Here is a 20,697-nt window from a genome sequence, read left to right on the forward strand (position 1 = left end):
TCCTAAAATAGCACTGAATGAAAGAGAATCAAAATACAATTTATAGCACAATAACTTCTTTTTTTCAAAGAAATTAACTTTTATTTGAAAGGAGACTACCCTTCCCCTCACTATTTCTAAGGACTCTATACAATAGCCTACTTAAACCATTTCCCCAATACCAAAATTTCTAACAGCAAAGCATACAACTGCTCTGAATAATAAGGCTTGTCCTTCACTGATTAAACTTCAAAAATTTCAACACAAAAATCAAACTTTACGTTTTTAAGTTTTAACAAATGTATTTTAAATACAACATGTTTTGTAGGAGTCCACAAGCTCTTCATCTCTAAAAAAAGACATAATTTTTAGGGTTCAAAAATTCCGTTCTTCAAAAGAAATGACCAAGTGTTTTCTTCTATAGCTTCAAACTTTCTACACTCAATTATTTGATTGCTCCATGCCACCCCAGACAAACCTGACATGACGGAACTACTTTATGTTACTAACTTCCCCAAAAGAAAGTTAAAAAAGGAGTTTGTAGTAAATGCAGCTCTCTAATACCATGTCTAATACAATATCTAACACAAAAGAAGCTTTAAAAAGATTTCTTTCTTCATTCGATTAGGCAGGAGTTAATTTTCTGTAAAAGCAACAAACAAACAAAAAACTATTTACAAAAGCACAACACTGGGGGTTCCTGTTTTACTCAAGATGTTTAACTACTCAAAATGACAACAATTACATCTTTAAGAATATAATAAAAGGGGTGAAAACAGCAATACAATTGACAAAGTGTAGATACTAAATAAATCAAAGATGTTTTTAAGGATTCTTTTTAAGGAGTAGGAAGGATTAGAAGCTTGGGGAAATCCAGAATTTAAAAAAAAAAGAGAAAGGGAAAAAAAAAGAAAGAAAAAGATGTTCTCAACAGCAACCACTCTGTTTATCAATAGCGTCTTGGGCTGTAGGAACGAGATCTTGATTGTGATTTGTATGGACTATAGTAAGGAGAAGGTGATCTTCTTCTGTACCGGTAATCATCATCTTCGTATCTGTCGTACCCACGATCATATCCTCTATCATAGTAAGAATCTCGACGTCTGCCACCTCCTCCAACTCCACCTCCACCTCCACCGCCTCCACCACCACTATGAGTTGGTCTGCCCATGTATATGCCTGGTGTAGGTGTGTGCGCTCTCTTGGTGATAGAATAATCTACACGAATTCTTCTACCATCCAGCTCCATTCCATTTGCCCTTTCCACAGCCTCCTTTGAGTCATCTATTCTCTCAAAATAAACAAAAGCAAATCCTTGTGATCGTCCAGTTCACTGGTCATAAACCACATTGACACCACTCAATGGTCCATATCGAGAAAATACTTCGCGAAGATTTCTCTCTGTTGCGTACAAACTGAGGCCAAACACTCCTAGACAAGTGTTGGGATCTGGATTTGCCCTGCTGCCTGTATGTCTTCTCTGGTTAGACATTCGAGAATGACTTCGGCTCCTGCAACGCCGGTATTCTGGTGTATAGGACCTACTTCGAGATCGTCTCCTATGAGAGTGACAATGGGATCTGGATCGAGTGTAACGTCTATGAGAATGCCTCCTTGACCTCGAACTGGATTTTAATCTTGATTGAGAATGGGATTCAGAGTGTTTGGAAACTCTTGATGGACTACGAGATCCTGACCTGCTCTCTGATTTTACATGAGCAGGAGTTCCCGTTGGAGATTTTGACTGAGAGCGAGGCTCTCTGCCCTCGAAGTTGTTCTCCTCTACATCACTCATGTCGGCCAGGCACTCCCCAGAACTAAATAAGAGACAGGTCTTGGCTTGAGGGCTGATAGCCTAATCAACCAGCTGACTGGACCGTGGGGAGGAGGAAAGAGTCGGCAACAATAGCCGCTCCACTCCACTCCCACTCAGTCGCAGGTTCCGGCAAAAATTCACAATAACTTTTTATAAATAAAAAATACAGACACACAAAACAGTACTGCCTGTTTTTCAAAGATAGATGCACGACTCAAGGTTTATAAGAAACGTCAAATGTATGCCTATTATTGGGATGGGGCGGGACTGGATATAAAATAAAACAAGGGCCTTATATAGACAAATGACGATAATGTGCTGTGATCTGAGGAATACAATCAACTTTCTGAGCCTCAGGTATAATAAATAAATAAAAGACACAAAAGAAAGGAGGTAGAGGAAAGAATTCTCCCACACAAAGAACTGGTCAGCTCTCTAGCAAATTAAGACTACCATCCCTTCTTAAATTCACTACCCTTCAATTTGCTACCATAAAGCTAAATACAAATAGAATTAGGAAGGTAAAATAAGGAGGTTATGTTGTCTGAAGTGGAGTATCTTTTTACAATTCCGTTCTGGCTGCCTTTTAAGAAAAGCTTGTGCATTAACTATATGTCAACAAATCATGGACAAAGATTATTTAACATTTTTAGATGGACTCATTAGAAATAGCATTCTGTTGGTCTAATTAAAGTTTTATTTCAGGATAATTCCTACCTTTTAATTGAATAATATATATTCATTGCCAGACATGAGTAATAAGAGGGCCCCTGCTGATGACTTTATATGCACCACAAAATTATCTCTTCCGCTGCCAAAGTAAACCCTAAGTTGTGCTGCCTTCATGTTTTCATGATATATCAAATTTAAACATGTGACAGCAAATTTTCACAGATAATCTAATAAAATCATTAACTGGAAAGTACTCATTTGCATAAGGATCAAATGTCAACAAGAATATAAAAATTAAATTAGCATTTGAAATCTCCAGACTTTTGGTTCTCTGGAATTAAACTTGAAGACATTACAAAGCCAAATTGTAATTAGATGTCTCCACTGTTGTCTACCAATAAGAATAGGGCTTTGGGGAAAATCAATTTAACCATCTATTCAAAAGATTTCAATAAAGAAAGATTTTCTTATTTAGATCTATAGTTACCTCTATTTTGTTTAAGTAATTCCTCTTTAATTCAGATGGTAACATGGTAAGTGTGCCATAATCAGTGGTAAGATAGCTTCCCAATTGTTTTCAGGTTCAAGATACCTTTATCCATAAATAAAGTAGATTTAAATTTATATGTTTTGGTCTTTGTCTAGGAGTATGAACAGACTGATGAATGAAGTCTTATTTCACTTAGAATGTTTTACTTTGTTTGACTTTTAGTGGCTTCTACTTCTATTGTTTCTGGTACAGACACATAAAACCATATCATAAAGAAGCTTTAAAATAAGAAAAGGAGATTAACAAGAATGGTCACTGATTCTGTATGCTTTCTCTGGTTTTAACTGTAATCACCTTTTGCTCCAAATACCATCTAGAACACGCTAACAGGCAATTCTTCCTTTAAGAATTACTAGGACAAGGGCTTTAGTTTGGCAACTCACCAATGGTTATCAGTCTACAGCTATACAGGAACGCTGACTCAGTTGTTGACCAAATCCTTGAGCTTTACCTAGAAATAACATTCTTAAAATTACTCATTTATATAATATAACGAAAACTGTGTTAGCTTTCTCCTAGTCCTTTACTGGTTAGGAAAGTCACAATAAAAATTTCTAACAATATCAAAGTAGATAATCTCTATACTTTTATGCAAGAGTTGCGTCTCCCAAAATGAGAAGCTTAATGTAGATAATTCACCTAAGTGATTTCTGATCCAATTCCTTAATTTAATTTAAAAGTTTAAATTTCTAAACTATTGTTATCTAGCTTTTACACTCTAAGATGAAAATTTACCCAGTTCATCTTGTTCAACTAGATTTTCAGAGAAGTTAATACTAAAAATACAAATATGAATCAGATTTTTCTGGTCCTTTTTTAAAACCCTTAAACCATAAATATTTTAATTAATTTTTAACTAATTAATGACAGAAACTGAAATTTCTGTGAAATAAAAAAATGTACAGGTAAAATTATTTTTTATTTTTATATGTTTATGTATGTTTATAAACAGTCAATATTACAGATAAAATATTTGAAATGAAAATGTATTTAAAAATCTGCACTCATATTTTTCATGAGAAAGCAGTTTTAAACTATAGTCTATTGAATGAGGCAGCCATCTGGTGACGGGAAAGAGTACTACAGACACTATTTTGCATGAACTGAACGTCATAAATATTCTACACAAATCAACTTAACCTCAAAAAATATAGTAGTGCTCTCCAACAGAAATATAATAGAAATCACATATGTAATTTAAATTTTCCTAATAGCCGCTTTTAAAAAGTAAAAAGAAACAGTAATTTTAATTAGGAATTTTTATTTAAACCAATATATCAAAACACATTATCATTTCAACATGTAATCAATATGTTTTTTTCATGCTAGGTCTTCAAAATACCATGTGTGTTTCACAGCACAACTCAATTCGGACTAGCCACATTTCACGTGGCTGTGGCTAGTGGTTGCCATGTGGGACAGCGCAGATCTAGAAAATGAAACGAGACCTACAGTTACTTTGATTTGCCTAAGTTCATTCATTTCTCAGCCCCTTTGCCCACTCTTTTAAAAGTTCTTTCCTTTCCCTCTTTAAATTTTATCTTGTAAAATTTTTTGGCCTCCTGTACACTTTGGAATACTTAAACGGCCCTCAAAAGCCTGTCGACGGACGACAAGAAGACCCTTGGAGGTCCTATGTCTTCTCTGAAGGGCACCAGGGCGTTACGTAGGCCTGCGCTGTCCTTCCACTCGGCTCGCTCTGCGCTCAGCGGCTTCGGGCTGCAGTCAGCTACACTCCTGGAGGGTGGTGGTAGCGGGTCAAAGGACCAAGGGCGCGCGGGGGGCATCAGGGCCTGTTCCGGCCGTCTGGCCGCCTTGACATCACAGCGTCGTGTCTTTGGGGTTCAAGTCCAGCGAGGCTCCGGGCTTCCAATGAAGGTCAAAGATTTTCAGTAGGAAAGAGCCGAGACTGGAAGAGGAAACGGCTAGATCCCCGCCATAAGTCGTCGCTTCCCGTCCGGGCCTCTGATCCGGCGAAGGTGGGTGAAAAGCTACCTGCAGGGATCAAATGACCCGCAGTTCGGGAAGCTCCCCACCCTTTCCCAGGATCACCAGCAGGGTCTTCCGGGTGGACCCCGACCTCTGCTGATTGGTTGGAGCTTGCCACCACGTGATCCAGAACGAGTCGGCCACCGCTTTCCCCGCCCCTTTCCCCCCCTCCCCACCCAGAGGTCGCAGGAGGCGGAGGGCGGGTTTCCTAGGCAACCGCAGCGGGGTAGTGTGTACACACCAGGCCCCACGGTAGAGAGGGTGTAGTGCCTGCTGCTGCAAGACAGGGATTAAGAAGTGGGAGTGGACTCTGTTCTGTCTCGGATTGCCCCGGAATCCATCCTCTCTCTGGGATAAGGTGAGTGACTATCCCCTGGTGGCCTTTGGGAGTACCTCACCTGTAGGCAGGCCCCAGGAGTCTCTGCTCCCCTATCTCTCTCTGGCCACGCTGGGAGGAAGACAAGAGAGAAGCAACGCTGAGGTCAAAAGACCCCTGTAACGGTGCAGTGGCGATGATGATAATGAGAGACAGTGACATGACTTTATCTGAGGCCATCATGGTTGCCAGAGCAAAGCTGAAGAGGAGGAGGAGGAGGAGAGGGAGGGTGGCCCACAGCCACCTGTGCAGCCTTTACTGAGGGAACGAAGTGCTCCTTGACACGCTTGATACTGCTCACCTAGAGCTGGAAGGGCGTTTTTTGGCCCATCAGTAATAATGGATGGATTCTGATCCATTTGTACCCAAGGGAGGAAACTACTTGACCATACAGGGCTTCTAGTTTGTAGAAAAGAAATTTGATTTTCTCACAATGACACCCTCCCCAGCTCTCATGGCAGACAGAAACATTGCCCTTTGTACTCTAATTATTGTTCTACTCTGATTGGTCATGTACAGAAAGTATTTAAGTTATACCATATAGGACCCTGTGGCATGACAATTAATTCAAACCATTTAACAAATTTTAATCAAACACCACACATGTGTCAGGCACTGTGGTAGGTTCTTTGTCCCTGCCTTCAGTGAACATGTAACCTGTCAAGGAGGAAAGACCTGGAAGCATCACAATACAGTGGAACAGATGTTGTATATAGGGCATATGCTGGCTTTAATTGGAGTCACGAGGAAAAGAATGATTATAATACTATCAGAGAGAATTAACGTCTTCACAGAGAAGACCCTTGATTTAAATCTTTAAGGGTATATGGAGTATGCCGTAAAGTCAAGGGACAGTTAGGGAGGGGAAACAGCATGTGCCAAAGAACAGAAATACCCCATGCCATTCAGAGAACTATAGTTGTGGCCAGAGCCTGGGTTGTTCCTGGGAGTTTGTGGTTGATGAGCTTGAGAGGTAGACAGGAGTTAGAGTTTGGAGACCATGAATACCTTCCAAGAGGAGCAGCGTGAGTGGATTTCCCTTTCAGGAGGTTGCTGTCACGGTAGAATAGAGGATCGATTGGCAGGAAGTGGGACTATAGGGAAAGCATTGGTTAAGTTGAAGTGATGAGAGCCTGAATCAAAGCAGAGGCAATTGGATAGAGGGGAGGAAAAAAACAACAACAACATGATAGACATTTAAGAGGTACATGCAGAAAGATTTAATGAGTGAGCAAAAGTGGGGGAAAGAATAAAAGAGTGGTTGAGCATAAGTTCCAGGCTTCTGACTTGGATGATTAAAAGAATGGTGTCACTTACCAAAAGAAAACATGCATTAGGAGAAGCAGGCTGGCTGGAAAATATAGAGTTCAGTTTTGAACATACTGAGTTTGAGACACATTCAGGTGGAGCTTTCCATGTGTGTAGTTGGGTGTTGCACAGAAAAGAGGAAGATAAAAATCAGTAATTCTTCACCAAGAAGGAAACTATTAATCAGAAAATTAAGTTTTACATAACAAATAGAGAGAAGCCAAGGAGAAAAAGTCACACCAAAGAAGAAAAAGAGCCATCAGCATCATCAGATTCGATGACATGATCAAATTGAGAGCTGAAACATGTCTAGTGTCTTTGGCAATTAGATTATTGTTGACCTGGAAAAAGAAACTGCAGTGGCCTGAGGTGTCCTTACTGAGACTGCAGTAAACTGAGAACTGAATACAGGTACTGAAGTATTGCTAACGACTACATATCTTTTGTAATGTTTCCTAATGCTATAATATGGTACTAATGACTTATATCTAAAAGTTTTCCTGTAAAGGGATCTAAAATCAGCTGTTCATTGAATACAGGATGGGAGAGCTTTTTTTTTTTTAAAGATAGTAATGACCTAACCTTCATATATGGAGAGAAAAGAGACCCTAGAGAAAGAAAGAGGGGAATAAATGAAAAGAAGGAAAATTTGACAGACCAAAGTTCTGAAAGAGACTGAAGAGGATGGGATGAGTACACAGGAAAAGGGATTCATTTTGGGCAAGAGAAAGAATACTTTTACTAAGACAGGAATCAGAAAGTGAAAGAAATACAGTTGACCCTTGAACTGATTAACTGGGGGTTAATCCATGTATAACTTATAGTTGCCCTCTTATCCTTCGTTCCTCCTTATCCTCGGATTCAATAAGGCATGGACCATGTAGTATTGCAGTGTTTACTGTGGAAAAATATCTGCATATAAGTGGGTCTGTGCAGTTCAAACCTGCATTGTTCAAGAGTCAACTGTATATTTTAAGAGGTATGGGAATTTAAGGAGTGATGGTGTCACTGTTCTCTGTGAAAATGGGGACAAGATCATCTGCTGAGAGAGAGAGGACTTGAGAAGAGTGGTAAAAGTTTAGAATATTCCAGACGTTGTGAATCCCAGATCTGTATCTCTAGTCCTACTCCCTAGGAGAGGAAGTTGAAGAGGAAAATATAAAATGTCTTTTGTTGGATTCAACTCAAGTTAGAGACCATACATTTGCAGTGATTTCAACTCACATGACCAACCGGCCATGTGAAATCTTCCAGCAGCACTCCAAAGCAGAGAGCAGAGGTGACTAGATCAACCCAAGGTTTGAGATTGGAAGCGTGAAAGCTATAGAAGCTCCTGGTGGCTCCTGGCTCCCTGGAGAAACTAGAGAAGATCTGTAGTTTCTTAGATGGGCAGGCCCTGAAAAGAGCTTTCCCAAGGCGCAGAAGAGTGGGTACAAGCTGGGCATCAGGACACTCACCTCTTGATGGAATCAGAAACTGGAAGCCTTGGGACCACTTGTAATTGGAGAAAACATACAAGACTTGTAAATACCAGGAAGGCCCATAATTATGCATAATTAACTATGCACAATCACATAATTCAGATGTAGTCATGCAAATTATAGAATTTGGGGGTTTTAAGTTAAATTTTGTTTTGCTAATTAACTACTGAATTACAACAAGGTTTTTCCTAAGTGAGGGCATTGGTGAAGGGAAGATAAGGTGAAGTGAAAGAAAAGGTTGGTACCCCAAATATGCATAGTAGTCTTCTTGAATAAATGGAGAGTTATATCTTGTTCTAGAGGAAGACTCAATACTGTAAAGATGGAAGTTCACCCTAAATTAATCTTTACAATCGAATCTCAGTCAAAATCCCAAGTGAATTTTTAAAAACTAAATGCAAAATAATCATAAATCTTATTTGGAAAAATAAATATGAAAGAATAACTGGAAATTTCCAAAAAAGAAAATGAGATAGAAATTTACAACATGAATCACAGTAATTAATACAGGATAATACTGTAGGAATAGATAGAGCTAAGGGAAAGCAGATTAGAAAGTCCAAAATTAGGCTCAAGTATACGTGATAATTTAGTGAATAACAAAGGGAGCAGTTAATTTCTTCTGTAATAGGTATCTTGGACCTGGACTAGAAAACTTGGATGGCTGTTTGTTGACTTTGGGGGTGTTAAAGGCAGGTTTTATCCCTCGTGTGGTGGTGGGCAGACAGACTTTTCCTTCGGTGCTCACAGACATTAAACCAGAATGTAGGGGCTTCTCTTCTGATAAGAAGAGGTGCTACAAAGCCCTCCTTTACTTGGGGTGCCATCCAAGTAAACCTAAGGAGGGAAGACTGTGGCCTGCATCTCTGTATGGGCCTCTGATGGAATATCTAAATTCCTTCAGGTTGTTCCTTGCTACGTGCTCCCTTGCCTGGCCACTCCTATGCTGTAATATCTGGGGGTTGTCCAAGAATGGGGTAAAGAGACAGTTGCCAATTGGAAGCAGGGAAGGAATGATCAATATTACTTTTAATATAGATCCATCATCTAATCACTGCTCACCATCCTCACTACTACCACCCTATTCCAGCTGCCATCCTCTCTCACGTTATTACAACTGCCCCTTGACTGATCTCCTTGCTTCTCCCCTCAACCCCTACAGTCCATTTTCAACAGAATAGCTAGGGCGATCCTTTCTGAAACCTAAGACAGCTTGTGTTATTCTTTCATTCAAAATCCTCATACAGCTTTCCATCTTACTCATAATGAAATCCAAAATCCTCATAAAAGCCTATAGGATAGCACATGATCTGACCCCACAGAACTTCTCTGACCCCACATCCTACCGGTCTCCATCTCCCTCACTGTGCTCTAGCTACATCATCTCACTTGCTATTCTACAAACATGTCAAGTTTGTAGAAAGCATTTGCTTTTCCCCATGCTTTGATGCTTTTCCCCAAGATTCCTCATAGCCTGTACTGCCTCATTTTCCACAGTTCTTTGCCCAGATTCCACATTATCAAAGAGGTCTTCTCTTTTCTCCCATATCTATTATTCTCTAACTGGTAGATATCAGTCCTCAATGCATAAATGAATGAATGAGTGAATGAACAGAGATTCCATGTATGAGGATAACTTGATGGGTGTACTTTTCTTTGTGGTGCTAGCTGGGATCCCTTCCTCAGCATAGTGGAGCAATGTCCCCAGTTTACAAAGCCTGACTACAAATATAGGCTGTGCACAACCATGATACAGATCTCAAAATCCTTTGATTTGGACTCTTTGGATGGCCCACAGCCACTTTCTTCCCAATCACTGCTGCTCTGAGTTTGGGGATTTTTTTTTTTTTTTTTTTTTTGCAGTATGCGGGCCTCTCACTGTTGTGGCCTCTCCCGTTGCAGAGCACAGGCTCCGGACGCGCAGGCTCAGCGGCCATGGCTCATGGGCCCAGCCGCTCCGCGGCATGTGGGATCTTCCCGGACCGGGGCATGAACCCGTGTCCCCTGCATCGGCAGGCAGACTCTCAACCACTGCGCTACCAGGGAAGCCCTGGGGAATTTTTAAGGATAGTTTTGTAAAATTTCTTCCTCTGGTACCTTGAATTTTGGGCTGGTCTGTACTGATGGGCTTTTTCTCTCAGTCTGATGCCATCTGCTTTATCTTTATTCAAAAGACCTTTCTCAATATCTCTGGCCATCAGTGCTCTTTTGCTAGCACTGCCACACATTCCTTTCTTACTTTCCTAGTTCCATAGTCATTCCAGCGAGATTTGAGCAGGGAAGATAGGTAAATACATGGCCTCAAGTCACCATCTTTTTTTTCTTAAAGTTTTAATTTACATGTACACCTGTACATGTATAAAATTTTGCATAAATGATTAAAAGTGAGCATATAAATACTTTAAAAAATAAACATTTACGTAAAATTTCATAACATGTATGCAGAAACCACACAAATCTTAGGTATCTAATTTTATTCTCTCGAAGTAAATGCATTCCTTTAGCACCTAGATCAAAAAATTTATCTTCATCAGCACTCCAGAACCTATCTTTTGCCTCCTCCTAGTCAATCAGCCCTGGAAGGTAATGACTATCTTGACTTCTAATACCATAGATTAGTTTCCAGATTTTATATGAATGGAGTCATGCAGTATGTACTCATTGTGTTTGTGTCTTCCTTTGTTCAATATTGTGTTTGTGAGAATCATCCATGTTATGCACCAATAGTTTCTTTCTCATTCTACTCCTAGGTATAAACCCCAAAGAAAACTGTACCTATGTCCTGCATAATAAAAATGTCCAGGGAAACACTATTCAGCTCCAAACTGGAGACAGTCCAAATGTCTACTAACAGTAGAATGAATAAGTAAATGGTTATATATTCATATTATACAATACTAAACATGCTTTTTTAAAGTGTAGGGGTTTTTTTTCTTTTTACCTAGATCCATCTCCATCCAACCTCTCATGCCTATTATAACCACACAAGCTTTCACCTATATCCAAGGTAACTCATGTTAACAACTTAGTATGTATCTTTACATATTTTCTCCTTATGTATGCATAATCATAAACACACATACATATCTCTATTCTATATCTATACACACATGTATGGACACACATATCTGTGGAGGAGTTATTGTAAAAGGTAGAATCACAATAAACAAATAAATACAGTTTCTACATCTTGCTTTGTCATGTCTTCATATTAAAACCAGGATTCCTATATTTTTTAAATAGTATATGTCTGGAATAATATAATGAATATATTAAAAATTATGAAAAATTAGGTTAAATTTTATTGAAGCTACTTAGGTATTTAGTAGTTCATACCATCTAAAATGAGGAAGTTGACTAATTCATTTTAATAAACATTTATTACCATGCCTATGGTATGTCACTAAGCCCTGAAGATTCTTTTCTTTGCTAACTATACTTAGAGAACTGTATTCAGTTTGGAACACCATAGTATAATAGGATGAATGAACTGGAACTGATTCAAGGGAGAAAACCAGGGCTCTTTCTAGTGAGAGAACTAAAAGACATGAACTGAGGGCAAGGTGAAGGTATAGATGAGAGATGACTATGCTCTTCAAGTATTAAAGGGTCATAGTGTGAAAGAAAAATTATGCTTGTTTTATTTGAACCCAGGAGGTAAAATGACAGTGAATGGGGAGGAGTTATGGAGAGAGAGAATTAAATTCAGAATAAAAAATAACTGTCTAAGAGAAAACTTCAGAGATGGAATGGACTTTCTTGGGGTCCAGACATACTTGGTAATGTACTGTTGGAAAATGTCAAGCCACGGGTGAGTAATTCCACCTAAGTAACTTTAAGGTTCCTTTAAATGATACGGCATGACTCTAGTACTTATTTCAACTTTTTCTTTTCCTTAACAGATACATTATTATAACCTTTATTTTTAATGGAAGATGATTGAATGTGAAAACCTAAACCAAGAAGACATAATTAAAGAACTGGTGAGTCAAAGCCAGGTTTCTTTTCAACTACATTTGTAAGAATATTAAATGGAACATTTCTACACTCCTTTCTGGAGCTTATCTAGAGATTTCTTCTACACCATGATCTTTGGAAGTAGAGAAAAATCATATATATGACACAACTTTTCTTCTTGTGAGTGAAAAATGACATCAGTGAAACTGACAGTTTATAATTTCTAATAGCAAAAATAATTTTTTATTATCTTAAACAGGTAATAATCCAATTTCTTTTTTGAAAACAGTGTTTATGCAATGGTTTATCTTATGAAATGATTGGACAAGAAGGATCAGATACTTCAAAACTGGAAATGTTTTTCTCAGGGTATCCTCGTATAGTCGGATTATCATTATTTCCTAATTTAACAAGTCTCACAATTGTTGCTCAAGATATAAAAGAAATTTCAGGACTAGAAACTTGTTTATGGCTTAAAGAACTTTGGATTGCCGAATGCTGCATAGAGGTAAGTCTAAACATAACCTCACATGAGGTTATGCTAAGTTCTTTGGCTTTGGAAAAATAATTCATTGAAGTATATTTTTGAGGCATGGATCAAAACAGATACATTCACACATGATGAATTGCAATTAAACCCTTTGCCCAGTAAAACAAAACAAAACAAAAACAGATAAATGGACAAAATATAAAAATAGATTTATACAAAGGAGAAAATAGAAATAAAGAGCCAAAATATAGACACATTCTACTTTTTAGTAATCAAATCAGATCAAATAATACCCAGTACTGCTTTGTAGTGAAATTGGTTTACTTTGACCCTATTGGTTGTGTGAAAATTATAACATCTATATTGAAAAGCAATATTGCAAAATGTATGTGGTTATGATTATAACCATATAAAAATAGGTATCAAGTTGATTTAAAAAGAATATGAAAATTGAAAATAGTATTTAGATGGAGGGATTGTATGATTTTTTATATTTTAGTTCATTTTGCTGGGTGTTGATTTTGCAATCTATTCTGAAAATGTGATTTTTAAGGAAAATGTACTTAAAATCTACTTTATTGAAGCATTAATAGAAAAACACAAGTTAACACTATTCAGGCTCCTCTTTTTTTTTAACAGAAAATTGAAGGTGTTCAAGAATGTAGAAATTTAGAAAAACTGTACTTATATTTTAATAAAATTTCTAAAATAGAAAATTTAGAGAAATTATCCAGATTGAAGGTTCTTTGGCTGAACCACAATGCAATTAAAAATATTGAGGTAAGATAATTTCAGTGATTTATATTTAAAGTCAACTCCTGTAGAGTTTAACCACAATGTCCAAGAAATATTCATGACTAGCTTAATTAGTTAAGAAGAACTAATGTGTATGTAGCATATTGTAACATATAGAGAAGTTCGTATGCATCATTTTCTTTACTCCTCCCACCATGTCTGGGAGGTAAGGTGTTATTTCTTCTCTGAAGATTAAAAAAAAAAAAGGAGGTTTAGAGAAGTTTTGTATATAACTTGCCTAAGATTTTAAACACACTCTGTGTGATGTGTTCTTTTTGCTACTCCTCCTCTTTTCCTCTCTACTTCCCTCCCTGTTCCCTTCTCCTTCAAAAATTCTTTCCAGGTTCCAGAGAGCAAAGTAGACTTCACTGAGGCACCCACTTACTTCTAAGCTTGTAAAGTAAACAGCACCTGGTGCTTGAAACACTTGGAGAACTAACCAGATTGTTTAGATGATTTATAAACATAGATTTTAATGATTTCTTCTAAATTATATATTGTCTAAAATTTTAGGGCTTGCAAACTTTGAAGAATTTAAGTGATCTCAACCTTGCTGGAAATCTAATAAGCAGCATTGGTATGTACAGTTTCATTTGGAATATGAGATAATGTTACAATAATTTTTTGTCAATATGAAAAGTACAGTCTTATAGTATCTTTGAAAAGCATTTCTAAATCTATAATTACAGGATGTGAAAATACTACCCATTGGTCAGTGGTTATTAATTATACAACGTTACTGTTAGTCTCATTTATATGCAAGAAAAGCTGGTCACATACAACTCAGAAATATGACAAGATATGAACAGGAGGTAAAATGAGAAATTTAACTTTTTTCTCATCTTGTTTTTCTTAATTAAAGGTCGATGTCTTGATCCCAATGAACAACTAGAAAGATTAAACCTTTCTGGTAACCAAATATGTTCTTTCAAGGTATGTTTAAGTGGAATAATTTATTTTATTCATCAACCTGTATCATGAACCATCTTTTTGCAGAAAATGGACTAAATAGTCCCCACTTAAAGAGTAATTTGTTTTGGACTACCCAATACTCCCAGAAATTTGAGAGTCACCTGATTAAATTGGCCCTAATGATCTGACACTATTAAAACCAAACAAATAACTATTTACTTGGCTCTTAGGATACCACTTTCTCTTAGTTTTTCTCCCATCTTTCTGGCTACACCTCTTTGGTTTTCTGGTTTTTCATCCTCTCCTAGCATCTAAAAAATGGGTTGCCCCAAGTTAGTCCAAGATCTTTTCTCATTTCTATCTGCATTCATTCTCTAATCTAATCATCTTATAACTTTAAATACCTTTATCCACTTATTACTCCTAAATTGGTATCTCTACTTTCCCTAATAACTACTCCAAATGATAGACATCTCCTATCCTAACTCAAACCGATTTCCCCTCTACCGAACCTTCGTCTCCTGCAGCCTTCTCCATTTCTCTAAATGTCATCTCAATTCTTCTAATAACTTAAGCCAAAGTCCTTGAGTCATTTTTGACTCCTCTTATTCATTCATACCTCATATCCAGTCCATCAGCAAATTCTGTTGGCTCTATCTACCTTCAGAATATATCCAAAGTCTGACCATTTTTTACCACCTGCATCACTATCAACCTGGTTGAAGACACCATCATCTCTTTCCTGCATCATTGGAAAAAAAAAAAAAGCCTCCTAACAGTTCTCCCTGTGTTTACCCTTTCACTGCACTCAGTCTGTTCTCCACATAGAAGCCCACTCCTTTAAAAAATATGTCAGATCAAATCATTTCTGCTCAAAACCCTCCCTTGGCTTCTCATCTCTTTCAGAGTAAAAGTCAGTTCTTACAATGGCCCACCAGACTCTATATAATCTAGTCTCCCCACTGTCTCTCTGACCACAGCTTCTACCACTCTCCCCTTTGTTTTCATCATTCTAGCCACTCTGGTCTCCTCACTGTTCCTTAAATATATCTAGGACACATTCACCTTAGGGCCTTTGCACTTGCTGGAGTATTCTTCCCCCGTATATCTTCATGGCTCATCTCATTTCTTTCTGGATGTTATTCAAATGTTATGTTCTTAGTGACACCTTTCCTGCCTAATTTAAGTAAAATAGCAATGACCCCTACTACCTTCCTTAACTGGAAGCATTCCATTACTTTTTCCCTGTTTTATTTTTCCTATTGGCACTTACCCACAACCCTTACTAGAATACAAGCTTCATGAGTACAGGAATTTGGCTTGTTTTGTTCGCTGCTATATCCACAATACTTAAAACAGTACTTGACTTGTAATGAATCTCAATAACCATTTGTCAAGCACATACATGAGAGAGAAAAAACAAATAAGAAGACAATGTTTATGGTATATAACGTGGGTGAAAGCATATGGCATTCATAATTTTGACAGTGTCAGACTGAAGGTACATTTTCAAACACTTCCTCTAGACAATAAGTGAGCAAATTAGCCATAGAAATAATTTTGAATTGATCAATATTAAAGTAGACATTCTTTTACTCAGAGAAGAATATAAGACACCAAAAATCTATAGAATGAGGCAGAATGTTATAAACACCTTAAAAAGAAATTTCAATAAAATTTAATTTTATTGGTCAAATTCAAGAGGAAATATCTGATGTGAACATTGAAGGGTTGACAGAATTTCAACAAGCATTGTAGGGAGGATTTTCTACAACGCAGTGGGAAGTAGGCATTCCAAGGATGAGAAGAACAATATGCAAAAAGGTGTGGAGGTAAGAAATCAATGTTATTTGAGTAACATCAGCAGCAGAGATCAGAGGGAGCTGTGAAAGATAAATTCAGAATGCTGTGGCAGGTAATGTTTAAGCTAACAAATGAGACATAAGCAGGAGTTACCTAGGGAAAGAGCATTCCAAGCAAAGGTGTGAAGGACCTAAGTGGTGGAAAGAGTGTGGCAAATATAGAAAACTAGAAATCCTCTGTGCCTGGAACGGAATGAGGGAGAGAATCATGAGTTGAGGCTGAAGAAGGTAAGTGCAGAAGGCTGGGAGGATAAGGTATCACCCTGCCAAGAAGCCATATGGAAGTTTATCTCACCCTGGCCAGCCATGGCAGCCTTGTGGTAAAGAGCAGAGGCTGCACAGGCAGAAAAATCTGTCACTTCTAGCCCTACCACAAACTAAAGGCAGCATAATACAACGGTAACATGAAGTTGAAGTGAAATAATAATATAAAGCTCCTAGAATAATGGCTAAACACAGTAAGCACTCAGTAGATATGCTATTTTATTATTATTACTATCACTTTAATTATGTTAACCTATTTCAATCTCCTCATCAAAAGAATGGGGATAAAAATAGGATTACTGTGAAGATTCATTGTATGGCATAAAATTAAAAAAGCTCTCTATAATAATTATGGCTTCTTCTCATAAAAACATTGAACATGACCCAGAGCAACCTTTATTATCCACATATTAGGAATATTCCTGAAATATTATTATTCTGAATTTTTATGTCTAACCTTTCCAGTCACCCTAAAAAGATACTATCCTGATGAAAGTGAGATGTGCTTTCATAGACTCCAGCATCATCTAACTTCTGAGTGTAGGTGGAGGATTCCTGCGTAAGACTTCAATGTTCACACCCGCCATAGCCCAGACTGATGGTCAAATGCAACACAGCCACCCAGAAATCAAACAGTATCTTTACTCTTCAGCATAGTCAATGGTTTACCTTCCTTGCCCTGCAGAATTTGACCAAATAATTCTCTGCACAACTCTATTCAGAAATCTCCTTTTTAGAGTCACCCTGATTAGTTAGTCCCACTCATGCCATGGGCCTAGCCATAGCCTTAGGTCCAGCCAGTTAGCCAAGTTCTCACTTGTCCAGAGAGAGTTTGGACACACATTATCCACCTCACCCTGTCTTACTCTTAATTCTAGCAGCCTGATTTCACTACTTGCTTCCCGATTCCATTTGTATTGATACTTTATCTTCTAAATTAGTGCCTCCTGGTCCTTGCTTTGGATTTCCTTTAATTCTGATTCTGAGTCTCTTAACTAGCATTGCATTCATTTAAGTCCAACTCTACCATAGTACCTTCCTATCCCAGGCACCACCCTAGTAATACTATTATTGAGAAAGATGTGAGGGTGTCTTAGAGGTTGATAGAAAGTAATAAGCATTCAATTCAATTCACATTATTTAGTGCCTGCTGTGTTCTAAATGCTGAGTGCTGGGAATGCAGTGTTAACAGGAAACAAACCCTGTTCTCAAAGAGTTTATCTCAGGAATTGGCAAACTTTCTCTATAAAAGGCCAGAAAGAAAATATTTCAGGCTTTGTGGACCATATATGGCCTCTGTCACACATTCTTCTTTATTTTTTCCCAACACTTTAAAAATGCAATCAACATTCTTAGCTTGTGGACTGAGGGCCAAAGCACATACAGACCCTTGGCTTATAGACTTGTGGATAATTGACAATAGGGTGTGATAAATTCTATAACAAAGGTAAGCCCAGTGGCTAAGAGAGTTCGTAGGAGGAGCATCTACCCCAAGCCTGGGGGATGAAACAAGGCTCTCAAAGAAGATGATACCTCGGTTGAGTCTTGACAGATTAAAAGGTAAAATTGGGGTGAAGTTCAGTCCATTCAAAGGCAGAAGCATGAGTGAATGTCTAAAGGGTCTGGGACATTCTGAAAGTTGTTCAGTATGGCTAAAACATAAAATGTCAGGGTTTAAATAGAAGAGACAAGACTGAAGAGTTAAGCAAGGGCCAGATGCCAAATAAAGGAAGGTGTAAACAGTGACTTGAACTTCAAGATAAAAGATGCTAAGGAATCACATTGGTTTGGAAGTGCATGGTCAACCCCTACCCCTCCAGAGACTGTGAGGAAAATGAGGTCCTCAGGAGAAAGCTAGCTTTCAGTTGCCCTTAATAGGCAGAAAGGGCATTTATAGAAACAAACAACAACAAAAACCTCAAACCAAAAAAACCTAAAAATCAGAAGTTCAGTGTTAATTATATTAAAACATAGGTGCCATAGCCTTTGGTGAGAAGAGCAGGCCTGGAGGCTGAGGAAAACAGCGAGCTGTGTTCCTGGGTGGTTGTTGTGGGGAGTATGGTGAAGGACGTAGGAGACCTACATCCTTGTTTCTCCTGGGGCACGTGTTAGCAAAGGGGCTGTGCAGAGAGGGAATGGTGTCTTAAGGAATAAATGGGCTTCAAGGTTTCATGTGGAATACATGATTTAGTAAATACTCTTTGTCATTTTACATTTAAAATGTATAGTTATGGGCTTCCCTGGTGGCACAGTGGTTGAGAGTCCGCCTACCTATGCAGGGGACACGGGTTTGTGCCCTGGTCCGGGAAGATCCCACATGCCGCGGAGCAGCTGGGCCCGTGAGCCATGGCCAATGAGCCTGCGCGTCCGGAGCCTGTGCTCCGCAACGGGAGAGGCCACAACAGTGAGAAGCCCACATACCGCAAAAAAAAAAAAAAAAAAAGTATAGTTATATAGAGTCTGCTGCTTAATTATTGTTGATCCATTTTTCATGTATTTAACATATTTTTCAATAGAGAATAACACTTTATGGATCTAAATAACTTTAACATATTAAAGCACATAATTAGAATGCATTACATTAAATTATGGGTGATCTTAAGAGCTAAAATGCCTCCTTTAGAAATGGAGAGTTGCAATTAATCAATTGACCATTATTGTTGCTGTTGTTTTAGGACCTCACTAACTTAACCAGGCTGCGTCACTTAAAGGATTTATGTCTCAATGATCCTCAGTATAAAACCAATCCAGTTTGTCTGCTGTGTAATTATTCCACACATGTGTTATATCATTTGCCTTGCCTTCAAAGACTTGACACGTTTGATGTGTCAGCAAAGCAAATCAAGGAACTGGCAGATGTAAGTGCATACCTAATCAGGTGTCTGTGTCTTAAGTTTAATTAACTACTTCTTTCTGGCTGTGTCAACATGTGGTAGGTAGTATTATCTTGTCAGTGTTGTCACCAATTCTACTTTTGCCCAGTGAGCTGGGTATTTCACATAGATGCATACAGATAACAACATTAGTACTAGAATCTCAATTTTGATGACAGTATTGAAGGTAAAATAATAGAAAAACGTTTAAACGTACGTATAACTTGAAGGAAATCTGAAAAATTATCAGTGTTAAGAATAATTAAACTAATGCTATATATACGAAAATTAATAAAGCCTAAATAAAGTAGAAATGAAACAAGTAACCTCCTCTCATTTGGACGAGTAAAAAGTAATCAAAAGTAATTGTAGGGGCTTCCCTGGTGGCGCAGTGGTTGAGAGTCCGCCTGCCGATGCAGGGGACGCGGGTTCGTGCCCCGGTCCGGGAGGATCCCATGTGCCGCAGAGCGGCTGGGCCCGTGAGCCATGGCCGCTGGGCCTGCGCGTCCGGAGCCTGTGGTCCGCAGCGGGAGAGGCCACAGCAGTGAGAGGACCGCGTACAGCAAAAAAAAAAAAAGAAAAAAAAAGTAATTGTAGCAGTAGTTAGAAGTAGAACCCATCTGGATTTGCTGATAGATTGAATCTGAAGTGTAGAGGAAAGGGTAGAGAATAATTCCAAGCAACTAACCCAAGCAACTGAAGGAGGGAAGGAGTTGCTATTTGATGAGATGAGGAAGAGTATGGGAGGAGTACATTTAGAAGGAAGAATCACAGCTTAATGTTAAGCATATAAAGTTTGGACAATCTTTTGAATATCCAAGATGGATATATGAGACTGTTATTTAAGAGAGTTGCCTGGATTGGAGATAAAGATATGGGAATTGAAAGCAGACGGATGATACCAAGCCGAGGACTGGATGAATCACCAAGGGAATGTTGTGGATGGGGAAGTGTGTCACTTGGGTAGGTAAGTTCTGACTTTACTTGCCACTTGTAGGCAGGAAAAAAAAAAAAAAAAATCAAGAAACACCATTTGCCATTTCCTTAGTTACAGTTTTTTCTACTCAGTTGCACCTGAGAAACAAGCTCCTCTTGATCAGGAATTTTTATCTGCTAATCATCACCCTAAAACAGCCTTTATTCCCTTAACTCTTCTATGTTATGAATGCCTGATTTTTTTGCAGAAGAATTTAGTGATTTCATTTTCAGAATTTCATATTATGTGTGGAGAGGGAATTCTTTTGTCTGTTCATCAAGCCTTGTATTTGTTTCCATTTTATCTGTTATGCCAAATAATTCCGTTGGGATCTTGACTATCCATAATTCTGTTGGGATCTTGACTATTCACTCTCTACTAAATAAATCACACAACA

The 20,697-nt window shown here is 38.2% G+C and overlaps 1 protein-coding gene and 1 pseudogene across 2 annotated transcripts in view; one reads left to right on the forward strand and one right to left on the reverse strand.

The window, feature by feature from the left end:
• Positions 1 to 928: 928 nt before the first annotated feature.
• Positions 929 to 1,774, reverse strand: LOC307050980 (transformer-2 protein homolog alpha-like; annotated as a pseudogene). The gene has a single exon. The product of its transcript is annotated as a transformer-2 protein homolog alpha-like (transcript).
• Positions 1,775 to 12,106: 10,332 nt separating this feature from the next.
• The window catches only part of LRRC9 (leucine rich repeat containing 9), a gene marked incomplete at both ends in the record, with an annotated part of 95,737 nt that continues 87,146 nt past the window's right edge, over positions 12,107 to 20,697 (forward strand). The window contains 6 exons of the mRNA XM_079700504.1: positions 12,107 to 12,154; positions 12,418 to 12,636; positions 13,258 to 13,398; positions 13,927 to 13,990; positions 14,276 to 14,346; positions 19,127 to 19,309. Of these exons, the coding sequence (XP_079556630.1) occupies positions 12,107 to 12,154; positions 12,418 to 12,636; positions 13,258 to 13,398; positions 13,927 to 13,990; positions 14,276 to 14,346; positions 19,127 to 19,309 (726 nt within the window). The remainder of the gene's footprint in view (positions 12,155 to 12,417; positions 12,637 to 13,257; positions 13,399 to 13,926; positions 13,991 to 14,275; positions 14,347 to 19,126; positions 19,310 to 20,697) is intronic.

The sequence above is a fragment of the Hyperoodon ampullatus genome (assembly GCF_949752795.1).
Source record: "Hyperoodon ampullatus genome assembly, chromosome: 3".
In the NCBI taxonomy this organism is placed as follows: domain Eukaryota; kingdom Metazoa; phylum Chordata; class Mammalia; order Artiodactyla; family Ziphiidae; genus Hyperoodon; species Hyperoodon ampullatus.